The sequence below is a fragment of the Netta rufina genome (assembly GCF_964035555.1).
Source record: "Netta rufina genome assembly, chromosome: 5".
Taxonomy (NCBI): domain Eukaryota; kingdom Metazoa; phylum Chordata; class Aves; order Anseriformes; family Anatidae; genus Netta; species Netta rufina.
The window spans coordinates 8,834,372-8,850,068 of record NC_140128.1 but is presented as its reverse complement, the minus strand read 5'-3'; the positions used below and the strand labels follow the sequence as shown (position 1 = coordinate 8,850,068).

The window sequence follows — 15,697 nt, the reverse complement described above, 5'->3', positions numbered from 1 at the left end:
ACATCCTTAGATACTTCAGCAAAAGTTGTATTATGGACTTTAAAGTTTACACTGAAGAATTGATATTGTCCCCATCTTGTTCTACAGAATGTATTTATTTCCATGAGTAGCATCTCATTCATACAGAAAAAAAATCAATATTGGCAAATAGCCAATGTCTTAACATAAGTTCAAGAGCAATTCACCACTGTTACCAGCTGACCTAGTACACTGCACTTCCTCTTAAACTCTCTAGACTCATAAGAATGAGTCGTTTCATTGATACCTAGTAACTTTTCCACCCTTCTCCCCCAAATTATATGGAAAATAAACTTTTGTCACAAGGTAACACAATTACACAGAACAGAAGACAAAAAAAAACACCACTGCTCTCAACTTAAGTGAGAATTAAGAATAAAATCACAAGAAATAACAGGAAAGTTTTGCTCTTTCCTGCTGACGAGCTTAAGTCCAACGCAATCACTATATGCAAAATACAGGTTTTTATATAACATACAAATTACCACTGTGTAGCACTATTTTGTTTGGTCTTGGTGCAAAATATTACTTCCCAACATCTTGAACAAATTATAAATAATAAAATATCAATGTGCTGAAGGTGTGAGGAGATCTGTATAAATCTTCCTTTTTATTTGTTCACTAAGATCTTAGGTCAGCTCTTGCTAACATTTGCCAAGCATACTTCTGAGATGACTTTAGGGAGAAGGAATTGGATTCCTGAATAATTTATTTCATCTTTAAAGGAAAAAAGAAATTACGACATCCTTCCTACTTCTGATTGGGATGTTGCCCTTCTATTACTTCACATTTTCCCCATGCTACTGTATTTTTTTCTGCTTAATGGCGTTTTTTTCCCCCCTAATAGTTTTGTTACATTCTGCACAAGAGAAATACTATCGCATAGAATATCAACTATGAGTTCAAAATATTTTAAAAGGGAATTCAAACAAAATTGAAGAGCTATTTCATTACATATATTTTGTGCTCTACTGAAAAAAATTTAACACATTTTCTTTCCCACAGGTAAATGGATCACTTTTATCCACCCCCACCTCCCAACATGTAGGAATTATTGTGCCAACATCAGTAATATTGTAGGAAAGAACACATCAAGGTTAAAATGATGATGTAAAAATATTGTTTAAGTGTTTCTTTTTTTCCTAGCAGAGCTATTACTGTTTTTATTTAACTGATATATCACCTTTGCAATTAAGTAATTGAATGCCCAATTAATCCTTTTTAGAACTTCATTTTTTGAAATTCTTCCAGTATGCAAAGTCAATTGTCAATTCAATCCCAAATCAGCTTCAAATATCATATTCTTGATAAACTAGTACTTAGTTGCAATGTGTCTTATTCTTTACTATTACTTATGCCTAGATATTTTTGTAGAACAATGGATACCTGCTGATCAGAAAGTCTTACACTAATAAGTAGCATTCAAGTTAAAATCTGTTAAAACTTATTTCAAGTTAGCTCAGCACCTTAAGCTGCCAATGAGACAAATTAAAATTAATTTAAGAAATACTGCACTAAGTTGATTCTAGGTAAACTCATACTTTTGAGGAAAGCTCACTCCCTTCAAAGGTATTACTTCAAACTGAGAAACTGTGATAGGTGCTCAACTTTTTGAATCACTTTGACAGAATTATAATGCTATTGACACCATGACTGCTTTTCCATCTGGGTCACGTGAAAGATTCACCAATTAATAACACTTACATGATCTAGGAACATTGTTGTACGCAGCAGGTTACAACAAGAGAATAAAGAAGTTTTCTGTTAGAGTCTAGGTATTGAAAAATACCTTTGAAACACTTTGAAACAGTGAACTTGTTCCCCACTTCCAGTGAAGAATGGTGTATTTTATATAAAGCGTGCCTTAATTTCAATTTTACATTTATCTTGAATATTTGCAAAAATTTGCACCCACCATACCTAAGAATGGCATGCAGCTTTTTCAGGAATACTTTAAAGTATTTCCAGAAGAGAACAAATTATATACTTACAGCACGGGGTGTTTGGTTTGTTCACAAGTTGTGGGAATGCAAAAATGGTTGACACTTCTAGCTCCTGGTTTTGACTGTGTTCCTCTTCTCCAGTCTGGTCAGCCCAAACTACCGATTTTTGCCTTTGAATCAGTTGCTCCACCTCACCATATTCTGTCTCAATTAAAGCATTTGACAACCCAGCTTCTTTCAAAATCAGATATTGCTTGCGAAGAACTGGAAGCAAACTATTTAGTACTCTGTAAAACAACAAGAGGCAAGACAAACATGAATAAATCCAACTCATCTGATCTTTATGAGTACTGCTGCCAGTATTAGTAATACAGATGTTTTTACTGTGCTCCCCTGCCCTCAGGCTCTGCTGTGTAGTTTACATTTGGGGCATACTGTAATACTAAGAGGAGATAGCCTTGACTAGGTAGACCAATTTTTCTCCTCAGCAAAAAAAAGTTTACGAATTCCAATCCATGCACAGGAATTTATCAGTAGACTCCATTACAAGACTAAACCATAGGTTCATACTATAGCCAAGGAGATGTCTATGTAAAAAAAAAAAAAAAAAAAAAAAAAAGAAAACCACAACAAAATAATTTAACTACAAACAACATGGGGTTTTCAGAGTTTTGTTTTCAATTTTTCATGTTTGTGTATTTGTTTTTGTAATGTTTATGGCAACAGCCTTTTGTCCCAACTATGACTAAAAGATGGTTGTTTCATTTTGTAATGATTGTTATAACATTAATACATATATTTACTTAAATTATGTGATTGTTTCCCCTTCCGTATCTTGCACCCTGGAAGGTAGGCTCAAACAGTCTGAAGAGACTGATAGAAACAGAGCTGATGTTTACTTGCCAGTTTTTTTTTTTTTCCAGTCTTACTACCTATGCACCAGTTTAATAGTAAATGTTTCAATATAAGTAAAAGTAATTAATGTCTATAATGCAGAAAATTAAAATGAATAAAAAATGAATACTGTTCAACACAGAAGTGGAAAATATTAGACACAATTAGCCTATTAACAATTTGTGAAAACTACACAGAAAAAGAAACAAAATAGAAATACTAAGTGAAGGAGAATAGTTGTAGCTTCTGTTAAACTAGAGTGGATTGAGCCCAAGATTTTTCAAGTCATTGTTTTCTGTATCTTTCTATACAAGAAAAAAAAAAACTACAATGCTAGCTGAAAGAAAAAAAGTTTCAGAAAAATTCTGCTTCTAACTAAAACTAAATTCTCGAGATGTGCATTCAGAGGTTACAGATGTCAAACTGCAGGTTTTACCAGACCTGCTGTGAAACCATACTTACTTTTCTGTCTGCTTATAATGTTGATCTTGAAGGGACACTAGTGATAACATATGCTCAATTTGTGCTTTCAGGTCCTTTGCTTCTAGGTTTAAATGGCAACACTGAAGATCTTTAGATAGTTCCTTAGGAAGATAGCAAGAAACAAACAAACAACTAGATATCGTCTTTCAAGTGAGAAACTCAAATTTTACCTTCAAATAATCATATTAAAGTTCCTATACTGAAAAGGAAAGATAGAATGGATCTACATTATTATTTATTCTTATGGTATTAAGTACAAACTGTTTGATTTTTATTTACATACATCAGTATTGCTTTGAAGATTTCCTTTGACAAATCAATGGGTGTACTGTAATTACCTTAAAAAAACATATATGCTTGTTGGATTCTTATTGTGTGCATTAACGAAGACAGGCTTGCCTCTTTCCCTGTGTACTTGCTGCATATCCATATTTCAGTGATGTTGTATGGGGCAAGTCTTTACTATATTCAGTCACCTTTCTGACGCCAGTATCTTGTTTGAAATACCTTACAAGTTCACTTATTTTAACGTACCAACATATTTTAGCATTTCCAAGTTAATTACAGGCATTAATGCGTATGTCTGTACATGTATGCTGCATTATATGACTCAAAGTGTTCATTGCACACCACCATTTGAGCCAATGTACTTCACAGTTGAAACCAAAATGTAGGGATGAACAACCCACTGCCTTTCTTCACCTCTTCTCTTCCACATACTTCTATCTCTTCACTTCTACCGGCTTTGGTGCTCTTGTGAGGCTGCACCAAACTGACTCTCTCTACTTACTAAAACCTGGCAGAGAACTTAACACACCTTCTCACTTCTTTCTCCCTTACCATCTAGCACCCTAAAAAAAGTCAAAAAACAACTGTTTTTACCCAGGCTAAAAGTTAGGTTGTCATATGCTTGGACAGCCTCAGGAGCTTAGAATAGAACTGCAGGGCCAGAAGCAGAATCAACTTTGTAGCAGCTGTCTGAAACACTCAGCCATATCATGGCTGTTTACCTTTAACATGCATTTTTGTAGGTACTTGTACACTTTGCTCATACAAACATTCCTTGTTCAAAGTACTTTTAGTGCAGAAGAACCAAACCAGTTACCACTAGAACTTGAAACCACCACATAAGAATACGTTAAAGCTAAAGTCATAAATGTGATTGAGAGAGAAGAAAAAGATCAAAAAATTCTTAGCACAAGTCACACGTTCACTACAACACATGAGATCTGCTCTTAAAATGAAGGCATTTTACCTTCGGAATACTCCCATCTTGACCCAGGAGGCGCATTTCGTTTTCAACTCGATGCAGCCAATTGCAATTTTCCTCAAAGCGTTCCATCTCCTCCTCTTTCTTCTTCTGCATGTGTGCACAGTAGGTTTTAAGTCTTGCAAGCCTATGATCCCGCTTACAAGTGGCCTACAAACAAATAAAAACTGTGTTTATGGCACCACCTTTCAAATGATCCTGTGTAACTTCTCTATACATAAAACCAATTATGTACATACATACTTCATGGTACATAAACATGTTACATATTTGACCTGCTTAATGCAAGTTAAGTAGTACATTCTCCTTATGGGCTTTAATTATGTTTAAAGGTTTCCACACTTTTTCTCCCTGAAAACCTGACAATATAGAGAGTACATTTATTATTCTTTTCAAGAGTAATACATAGTTTTTAATCATTATCTTTTCTAGGCCATGTTTATCTCAAACCAGAGAGACTGGAAAACTGCACATGCACATAAACAGAATTCTAGATACAAGATAACCAAATAAGTTTTAGTAACTCAAGCATCAATATGATGAAGGAATTTTATCTGCTTTGTTTTCCTAATGCAATATGATCTAAAAGAAGCCCACTGAAAGATGAAATATTTGGCAAATGGAAAACCCTTTATCTTTGAGCATCAGAATTATTCTGATGCTTCTCTGAAACCTGTCAACAGAAAGGTACAGAAACAGAAAAGCAGCCTGGATATGAATTAAATCCTAAATACAACAGAGGAGAATCACTCCAATTTGTGAGGGCAGTTTTAACTTCTGGTATACTTTCTAAATTAGGTCACTTTACCTGAAGTAGTTGTAGAGAATAACCACCTCAGCTAGCATTCAGAGTTCAACCTCAATTAAAAAAAAGCAGTTCAGTAAACTTCAGTTAAAAAAAAAAAAAGCATTTAAAGTACATTTGCTACTCCAAATCAAAGTGAATATACAGAAGCCAATTGTTTTTTTTTTAAACACCTATACCAGCTATGTATCTGCAACCATATAGTTCCAAAATTAAGTCTGTAAGTGGTAACTTCATTGACTAGAATAGTTCTACTTCTTTACAATAGCAGGTCAAACTGGTTCCATGGTAGGTGTCAAAAAAAGTATGAACATAACTTCCTCATGTTGCACAAAACATCAGTTGCTCTGATGTCCTTCTGAACATACAGTTGAAAACAGCAAAAATATATGGGGAGATGCAGAACGCATTTCCTAAACTATTTTTTTTTTTTTTTTTTTTGAAATGCTTACTTCAACAGCTGGTGTGCCGAAGACAGAACCAGCATGGTAAAGATACCTGAACTATGTGTGAACATCAAGATCAAGACTAGACTCCAGGCAGAATTTCATTTAGAAGATAAGCAGTCTAAAAAACAAACAAAAAAAAGATGGAGGATCCAAAGAAGATGAAGTCACTTAGTAAGGGGTCAGCTCCTTTAGTGAAGCTGCCCGGAAGAAGAATTAGAGTGCCAGACTAAAGTTGCCAATGACCACTGGACAGTTCCCTCCGTCCAGCAAGGCCAGCGGAAAGCTTTCAAGACGACTGAAAGAAAAATCCAAATGCATTGTTTTGCATACTTGTCTTCAGCTTTTACACGGTGCAGGAGAGGTATTATGAATGAAGGTGGTATTTATGATATCCCACCACTTGATAAACCCTTCCAATAAGTTCCCATCAATAAAGGACATTATATTACTGTGCTGAAAGAGAAAAAAATGGTTAAGCATATTAGCTGTATCTGAGCCAGAGCACAGCCTCTAAAACACATTCTCCTGGCCCAGACACTTGGCTCTTACTCAGATTCACAATTGCCTAAGTCACATGAGAGAAGAAAATTCTCTCCAGACTGAAGAACTGGGATATATTCAACAAGTAGTTTTAGGTTCAGCATGCACAACTGCAGCGAGTAGAAAAATTGAAATCAGGACAGACTGACTACTTTCCAGGAATACTCTTGTTCATGACAGTTAAAATCACAATAGAGTGTCAGAAGCGATTTTAAATCTTTTTTTTAAAGCCTCTCACTGTAGCAGTTTTTGCCATGCCTTTATAAAGAAAGACTAGAAAGAAAACAGATTGCAAGACCCATGCAGAAAGCATCAAGATAAACTAGGTCAAAACTGAGCAAAGACCTGCTTAAACTCAGTGAAATAGTTAAAACACAGGGGCACAAGTTTATATGTTTACGTGCTGAGAGACATTGTTTGCATATTCTGCTACTGGTACAAAGGCTTTCTGGACAACACTACCATATACCTAGCAGGGAAGAGAATGACAACAAACATCGAAAGATGCAACAGAGGAATTAGGCAGCAGTATGTAAGCAGTGTTTTGAGTACTCAGTGCCCAAGTTCCAAAAAAGCTGAAACTAGGTGCATGTATGTGGGAAATAGAATGGTTGTCCATTATTGGTGCAAAACTGAACTTTACAAGGCAGTTTTAACCAACTTTTTGTATCAAAAGAATATTTGGAAAAAAGGAGATGAAGGCAACTCATATATTGTTTTTTCCTTCTAAAATTACCATTTAAGATAAAGTATTCAACTGATGTGTTTCAAGTGTAAGAAAGAGCTTGCTTTGTGTTGACTTGCCTATCATCACTATTATATCTAGTTACTGAACACGAACCATTAAGTGTAAACTTCAAAATGCTTTAGAAGTAAAACTCATCCTTTAAAAATTAGTATTTGAGAAATACCCCTGTAGCCTCAGTGTATTTTAGCAAGAGAGCCCAGGGGCATTTAGGAAAACAGCACATGTGTAAAAATGCACGGAAGAACAGAAGCATTATAGTGCACAAGGGAAACATGAGCAGTCACTCTGATAATCAAATGACTGGATTCCAAATTAAAATCCAATTTGTTCCAACAAAAGTAGTCTCAAAAGGACATCAAGTTTTACCATTACAGCAGCTTACTCTTGTTAATAATTCATGTACTGTACAGTGACACTTGACTCTTAGTACATTGCATCTATAAGCTAACTGATGGAAAAACCAACAACATTTGAGTGTAGCACACTAGCATTCAGCACTAGTTTTATCAGCTCATAAGAAACATTTGTATTTAAATGTGAAGGCATAACCCTCCTAACAAATACGTAACTGTGCTGCACTGTAAGCAGCACTTAATGCAGCACAGACCAAACATTTTATGCCACAGAAACTCTGGAAGTAGAGTTCTAGAACACATTAGTCACTTGAAATATCTTCATTAATGACAAGCAAAAAATGTGACATATTTTCACTTTGACATTTATCTAAGGACCAAATTTCATGTGAATCACCATGCAAAAAAATAGTCATATGGCAAACCATCACTTTCAGCCAAATGCAGACTGTTACTATGATTAAGCAAAATCAGCCCCACCCTCAAATTCATACCTACATAAAACATACATTCTACATGAAAAAATAAGGGACTGTATATACCTTCCTCTTTGAGAAGTACAGCATTGAATGCTCATGTATAACAGCAATAGTTAGTTCCAAATTCTTTTCAAGGCAATGAAACATGATTTTGATTCACATGCCCTCAAGCAGACAGCCAAAAGTCTTCATGGTGACTACTGAAAACATTAACAATAAGGACCTGCCTCGTTTAGCATGAGCTTTGTTTTTCCTTATGGAAAGGATCAGTCACAACAAAACTTATTTCTTAACTTGAACACTGGTTTTGGACACAAGCATGATGAGTCTCCCAAGTCAGGTACTAAGTGGCTATGACAAGTCTATATAAGGCTAAGTTGAAAAAGTTTTCACAATTAACAGTGAAAAGCACATCAACATTTTTTGTGTGATATGGAAAGGAAAAAGGTATACGTGACACTAATATACTTTCTGTATTGACGTTCAAAATCTTTTCCAAGTGATTGCCTGTGTGCCCCATTTCAACAGTATAGAGAAGCACTAAGTTATATAAATACTTCAGCAAAATCCATATATTAGTATAGCAAAACCAAAGATGCAAACAACTCACCTTTTCAACTCTTTCTTCAGAGCACATTAGTTGGATTTGTTCATGATATTGTTTCTCGTAATGTGTTTTCAGTGCGTTTACTTTCAGTTGCATTTCCAGCTTTAGGTGTTCTTTTCTGATTTCTTCACGGTTTGTGAACACATTTTTAAGGATTTCTTGGTATCTGTTAAAAGCAAAATATCACAATGAAGAATATCCAATTAGCTGCTTAGACTCTTTTGCAGACCATCCTCTACATTGGATGTAAAGTTGCAAGTCCTAGCTAAAAAAAATAAAGGAAATAAAGACAAATCAAAGTTTGTTATACCACTAAAGAGTTTGTGCTTCACTAAATGTTTCATATACTCCAACTAGAAACACCCTGTGACATGTATAAGGGGGTCACTAAAAATAAACCTTTTATTTATGAAGACAACACTGAGCTTCAAAACAAAGACTTCTCCAACCTCTTCACACAAGTGTTAGCTCTACCTCCAAAAGATACAAAAAAAGCTGCGTTCTCTACTTTGTGTAGTGATTTATTAGACTACTGTTGCCATAGACACCTACAATCCCCTTCAAAAAAAAAAAACAAAACAAAACCCTACTCTCCCTCAAAAAAAAAACAAACCACAACACACAGGATCTTCATTTGCTCAGTTTTTCCTCGAGCTCCACTGTACAATTTTCGTCACAAAAGGATAACAAAATTCAGAACATGCATCATATTTTAACATTCACTAGGCCAATAGCGGGAAAAGTGATAGATGGTAGTTAGGTATTCCAAAGAGACTGATGTTTAAGGCTGATGTTTAAATGGTCTCAAAATCTGCTTATTTCTTATTTATTTTAAGATCTTTAGATCTTCTTATTTCAATTTAAGTGAGAGTAACAAGCATAAGGAGAAAGCCTAGAACCATTACCATATTGTAATGTTAATTTCAGCAGTGGTACTTTTTTGCTTTACTCCTGAATACTGAAAGTACAGTCCAGAGTAGTCCAAAAAGATATCATATGCCTCAGAAATGACACTGTAAGAATTCTTACATAAGAAGGCACCACTTGACATGCATATGTTCTCAAGATGTGCAAACTTTGAGATTGTTATGTAGCGTTTAATATGAAATACCATAAAACAGCACAGACTCCAGTAGAAAGCAAGTTGAAGATACATTCTTGCCATATACTTCTTGCCAAAGTGTTTCAGAAGTAGCAATTTATGTCATAATAAAATGTCTGAATAACACCAGGTGTTTTATTCTGTTATTTTATTGCTTGCATTCAAAAAAAATAAATCATTCTTCTCTATAGTTTCAGGAAACTAACAGTTTTGCCCCAAAGTGTCTATTGTATTGGCATAAAAGATCTGTACTAACACACGCATGTTAAAATTCACTGCATGAATGTTTGTTTATTTCTTTAAGGACTAAAATACTCTTGGTGCAGAGAATTACGGAGTTCTTACCCTACACTTTCACCATCGATACAAGCATTCATGCTGTGAGTAAATACTTGCACAAGTGGCTGGAGAATTTTTTTCCCCCTCTATAGTATCCATAGAAACATGGTTGCTCCCATCTGCTTGGGAAACACAGTAATTGAGAAGTGATGTTAAATCCTCTATTTCCATCACAGTAAAATCCTAGGCATAATTTAAGAGAGGCTGCAGAATAGGCTCACAATCCATACTCTGTCATTGTTACGAACTATTACCAGTCAATAAACTCTTTGTGTCCCAGATAGAGTATCAGGTACAGAAGCCTTTGCAAAGCTCCTGCCTTGACCTGGATTCACTTTCTCAATAATCCTAATTTTCATGGAGTCATCTTTCCCCTTCTTCACTTCAAAATCACAGAATGATCCTGTAAGAACATCCAGGATAAGAGTACATCTCTGGACTACCTAGTTTTGGAGAGCTCACAGGCCTGTAGGTGGCAGCTCTAAAACCAGTGTGCATTGCCTACCTCAACAGGCTCAAGACTTGAAGGTCTGGCAGACAACAGATCTCCAAGCTCTACTCAGGTGGAGTGGGAAAGACATCTGGGTTTGGAGAAGCAACTAATTAGTGAATCTTGTCCAGATCACACTGGAAGCAGAAGTCATAGAAAGACATACTGAAACACTAAGCTGCAGTAAGTCTTTCTACTCTGTGCCAAACAGAAGGGAGAAAGTAGCAGAATACTGTCAGAACCTGTAAATCAATGTGGGGTAATCAACCGATCATTCACACTCTGAGTAGGACCAACGTGAAAAGATCCTTATGAGGAAAAGAGTGTACAAATCCACTTTATTGCCAATTTCTTGCATGTCTCTATGATTTGTCACGTTTTGGAATATCCACTTATCAACGTATCTTGGCATGGAACAGAACATTCAAGAAACATTGTAGAGACCATGCCCTCAATTATTTCTCATCTCACATAGGATGAAATAAAGCTCAAATAACCAGAAATTAAATTATAATAATCAAAATAACCAGAAATTAAATTAACCTTAAAGACTCATACTATACAGAAATATGCAGAAAAACTGTCAGAAGTATCAACCTGACTTTGAAACTTAGTTCTTTTGCGAATGCAGTTTTCATAACCTGAATGAGAGGTTTGACACCTTGGAGTGTGTGTAGTACTAACCTCAGTTAGAAAGCCTTTTGCCCAGAGGAGAACTGCTGGGAAACCAAGTCTGACACATGGAAGAAAATTGACTTGAGTCTCTTCCTACGCTGCCCCAAATTGGTATGATGTCATTACTTGACAAAATAATATCTTAATTATTTTATAATTTTGTTAGGCTTAACAATAAAATCCTCATCATGCAGTTCTACTGCTTACTATGCTCTAACAATTTTTTTCAAGTACTCTGAATTTAAGGATATGCAAATCTCCCACAGATACAGACAAGAATCACCGTTAATATTTTTGCTACCAAAACTTTCCCGAACACTAAATTTTCTCTAGTAGGACACAACCATATGCGCATACATACACAATTCAGTTTTTACTAGCTCTCTTTTAGAAAGATAGTACTTCCAGATGAGGGTCCTTCCAAAAATGCAAGAAAAACAGCAGAAATTAGATCAGAGCTCAAGATACCTTAAAATCGTTCCATGGTAATACTGCTAAGTATTGACTCAAAATAGGCTAAGACTTACGACAAACATTTATTCTACAAATAGTTCTATAAGTCATGCCAACTCCAGTTTTAAAGTGATCTTAATGCGATCAGTTTACCTTTTTATTTCCTCTTGCTGATGGTTTGAAAGTACTGCAGCATTGGAATTTTCAAGAACACTTGCTTTCTTTTCTTCATATGCTCTCAGTTTCTCTTTCAACATTATGATCTTAAACAAAAAGGTACCTTTTAGTTAGAATTTTTCTGATTTTTTTTAAGACCATCTTTCTACACATTTGTCTTGAAACACTTTATAAATAGCATTAGGTTTTATTCTTTTTGAAAAACAGAACACCCCTTACCTCAAAAGCCTAAACGGGAACATTAGGACAATACTTACCTTATAGGTTTAAAACCATGACTTTTTTTTTTAAATTCTAACTCATAATAATTAGTATTTCAACCTTTTAACAATAATTTTTGACATACCTCTTTCTTCTGTTCATTGCAAATTTTAACGTATTGGCTTATGTGGCTGTCAAAACTAACAATGTTGCTCTTCAACTGTTAAAGAAAGGAAAGAATTAGAATTTATGAAGGTGCCTTCATGCTTCCCTGTAAAACAAATACATTATGTTTAAACGCTACATAATTATATTTGTAGTATACTATGAGAAAAGGGATGAAAACATTCCTGACTTGCTCAAGAGAACTATGAGCCTCTTAGCTTTTGTAGTAATTGGCTGCATACCCGTGGCAGCAATTTCCCTCAGAACAGCAGTAATAATTACATTTACAGATGCAAGCACATTTTGCATTTATTTAGACTAGTTTTATCATTTCATACATGCCTTGTGAATTTCATTATACAAGTTACCTTTACATTATCAGGCAACAAACCGGAGAAGAGATGAAATAAATGGAAACTGCAGTCAAGACTATATTATGTACAGGAAATTCAGGTGTTACAATACGAGGGATTATGAAAAAAGACAAAACATATAGACCAGAAGCGTTGTCTGTGGTACTACAGACCAGAAGACATGATGCTGCAGCAGCTTTTCATTTATCAATACTATCTCATTGAGCTTCTTAGCTCCAGAAGAATTCTAGTTGTGGCAAAACTGGACTTGCTCTTGTACAACTGCTAGCACATCTTGCATGTGCTTTACAGTTCAAGAACATAATAGTACAATACTGAAATTGGCTGTCAACTATATTATCTTTATATTTACCATATGACTATTATTTTTAGGTTTGAGGCTCACAAGACAAGATCTTGCAAACTAGCAGCTGCCTCAGTAATGAACACCCAGATAATGAGGAGTAGACTGCAGCAACAACCTAACGCAACAAAATTTTGAGACAAAAATGAAATTAATTAAAATTACTTTTTGAAAGAAATAACTCTCCCTCCCTCAAGAATACATAATACTTTGACATAGGATCAATAAATATCAATATACTCACGGAAGATTTAATATCCTTTGCTCGGTTTGCATACTTAAGAGTATTATAAGTATCATCATAGAACATAGAAGATGGACTAACAGCAGCAATCATTATCGTTCGGCAATTTCCTCCAAGGGAATCTTTCAATAAACGTGTGAGCTTGCTGTTTCGATAAGGAATATGCTGTTTTTTGCTCTAGAAAGAAATGATTTTTTATGGATTAAACAATTGTATTTTACATATGCATCTCTTCGAATGTCTGTTTACAGTGTCATCAACACCATTAAATACAACAAACAGCCTTGGAACTTTCCTTTTACATAAGTCATCTTCTTCGAAATTACCTTTCAAGTGGATTGTTTGAGTGTTATCTCCTGTTGAAACTGTTTAATACCTTTATAACACAACTATTAGCCACGTTACTTTCTAGTATCTGGATCCATAACAGTTTGTGATGTAAGAAACCAACAGAAAAGGTAGGCTACGCTAGAAGGCTATGCAAAACTATTTTCAGTTCACGTAATTTCATTCACAATGATTGAGGTTGGAAGGATCTTTCAAGACCCTGCTGCTCAAAGCAGGATCAGCTAGAGCAAGCTACCAAGGTCTATGCCCAGTTAGGTTTTGATTATCTACAAGGATAGAGAATCTACAACATCTCCAGGCAACCCAAAGTTTGCCTTATAAGGCTTTTTTTTTTTTTTTGAAGTCACATTTACAGAATAACCATCTCACAGTGAAGGTTGGTAAGGAGCAGCCACCTACATCAACTAAGTCAACATGCCATCGGTACAGGCCCTAAATTCTTCCTCCCACTCCAACAGGGTAGCGAGGAGAACCTTCAGCTTTTCCTGGCAGCAATAAGGGAAATAAAAGCTTTGATCATTTTTCCTGGCATATTTGAGAGTAGAAATTGCTAGCTGACCAAGGGGTGTAAGCTGTAAACACTGAACTTGAGTTTAGTAAAAGTTCATGATGTTTTGTCATCCTCCCACACAATTATTCCCACTCTTTCCCTTGAGCTGGTGATCCAGATCAAGAGTCTAATTCACTACCATGAACAAAGCAGGTAGAAGAACACAAAAATCAAATCTACAGTGAGTACCACCTCTACCCCTTCAAAACAAACGCCAACAAACAGAACCCAAAATGAAAACGTCATTTCCTAATTTAATTGTGTGGCTTCATGACTGCTAACACCAGCAAGGAAGTGTTAAGAACTATCTGAAGGCAGGAAGACCTGAGAGGACTACCCCTTTGACTGGACTATACTGTTGACGAAGTTTTTAAAGTTGATTTAACAACTCACTATCACCTAAAGGGACATCCTACTCTGTTCTTCATACCTCTGCTAGTAGCTCTCACATTTAACTAATCCAGCAGACAACAGAACAAGTTCTCTTGAAACCCTCTATTAACTTAGATCTTGGTGTACAGTATGACCCATACCTTTGGAAACCATTCCACAATAGCAAAGAAAGCTTTCCTGTACATACATCAAAATTTCAATAAAGGATTGCATTTTGAGGAAGAAATGAAGGCAGTTTATCTGGAAGATTCCTGTCCAGTTGGCTAGACAGCAGATTTGTTCCCTAGCCCCAGCAGTAACACACACCCTCCAATTCTTTTTTTTCCTTGGCTTGAATGACCAAAATGGAAAGCAACTGCAACCAGTAAAATAACTTCCGTGAGCATCCCCCTTAACCATTTTCATTTTAATTCTGCTAAGATAACCTTATCGCTACCTTTAAATATTTTGAATGCCTATAATTTTTTGTACTAAATATTTATTTGTACCGAACAGGTAACATTCTGCATATTTTTTTTTATTTGCATGTTGCTTTTCTTCTGCTTAAAATAATGACTTGTACTTCCCAGATCCTGCCCAAAAGGATATTACAATAAGGACACTTCAAAAAGTTTTGTTGAAAACAGGAAATTTAGGGAGACAAAAGGAAATATAAAGATTCAGCGTGGACTCCTTGCAAGACAGTTTACAATCAGAAGCAACTAAGAGGGAAAATGAAGATGAAAAGAACATAGCATGTTCTACAGAATAAGTAAAAAAAATTCAAGGCTCTCCCTAATAAAAGGAAAGACTAGACAAGGTACAAAAAAGTACAGAAGTATACAAGGATGAGAACACTGGAAAAAAAGGCATACTTTAACTGACAGGTAAGAACATTAGCAGCAGTATTAAAATATACTGTAGTGAACCAATCCTAAAACAAATAGGAGAAACTGCTTACAGTAATCCAAGTATACAGAATTACAAAAGTGAGTACTGGAGCAACAGGAAAGCAAGCATGTCTATGAAGCCTCTTCCTGGCACATGTATGCGTCTCGGTAGAAACATTTGACAGCTACGTCTCAACATTTCAGTTTTTTCATTTCTCATGCTGCTGACAGTACTATGCACATTAAGTCAAAGTGTTCAATTATAAATAGAGGTGAGGAAAAAGAAGGAAGTTTTCCCAAAAATACATTTGCCAAAGTCTCAGGTGTTCCTTCCATCCCCCCCCCCCCCAAAAAAAAAGGATACTTCTGATTATTTTATGTTAAA

At 35.4% G+C, this 15,697-nt stretch overlaps 1 protein-coding gene across 1 annotated transcript in view; it reads right to left on the bottom strand.

Annotated features, from left to right (window-relative positions):
* The window catches only part of KIF18A (kinesin family member 18A), a gene marked incomplete at both ends in the record, with an annotated part of 34,320 nt that overhangs the window by 10,014 nt on the left and 8,609 nt on the right, over positions 1-15,697 (bottom strand). Inside the window, 7 exons of the mRNA XM_084286938.1 lie at positions 2,010-2,248; positions 3,318-3,439; positions 4,594-4,758; positions 8,593-8,755; positions 11,802-11,911; positions 12,172-12,246; positions 13,153-13,329. Of these exons, the coding sequence (XP_084143064.1) occupies positions 2,010-2,248; positions 3,318-3,439; positions 4,594-4,758; positions 8,593-8,755; positions 11,802-11,911; positions 12,172-12,246; positions 13,153-13,329 (1,051 nt within the window). The remainder of the gene's footprint in view (positions 1-2,009; positions 2,249-3,317; positions 3,440-4,593; positions 4,759-8,592; positions 8,756-11,801; positions 11,912-12,171; positions 12,247-13,152; positions 13,330-15,697) is intronic.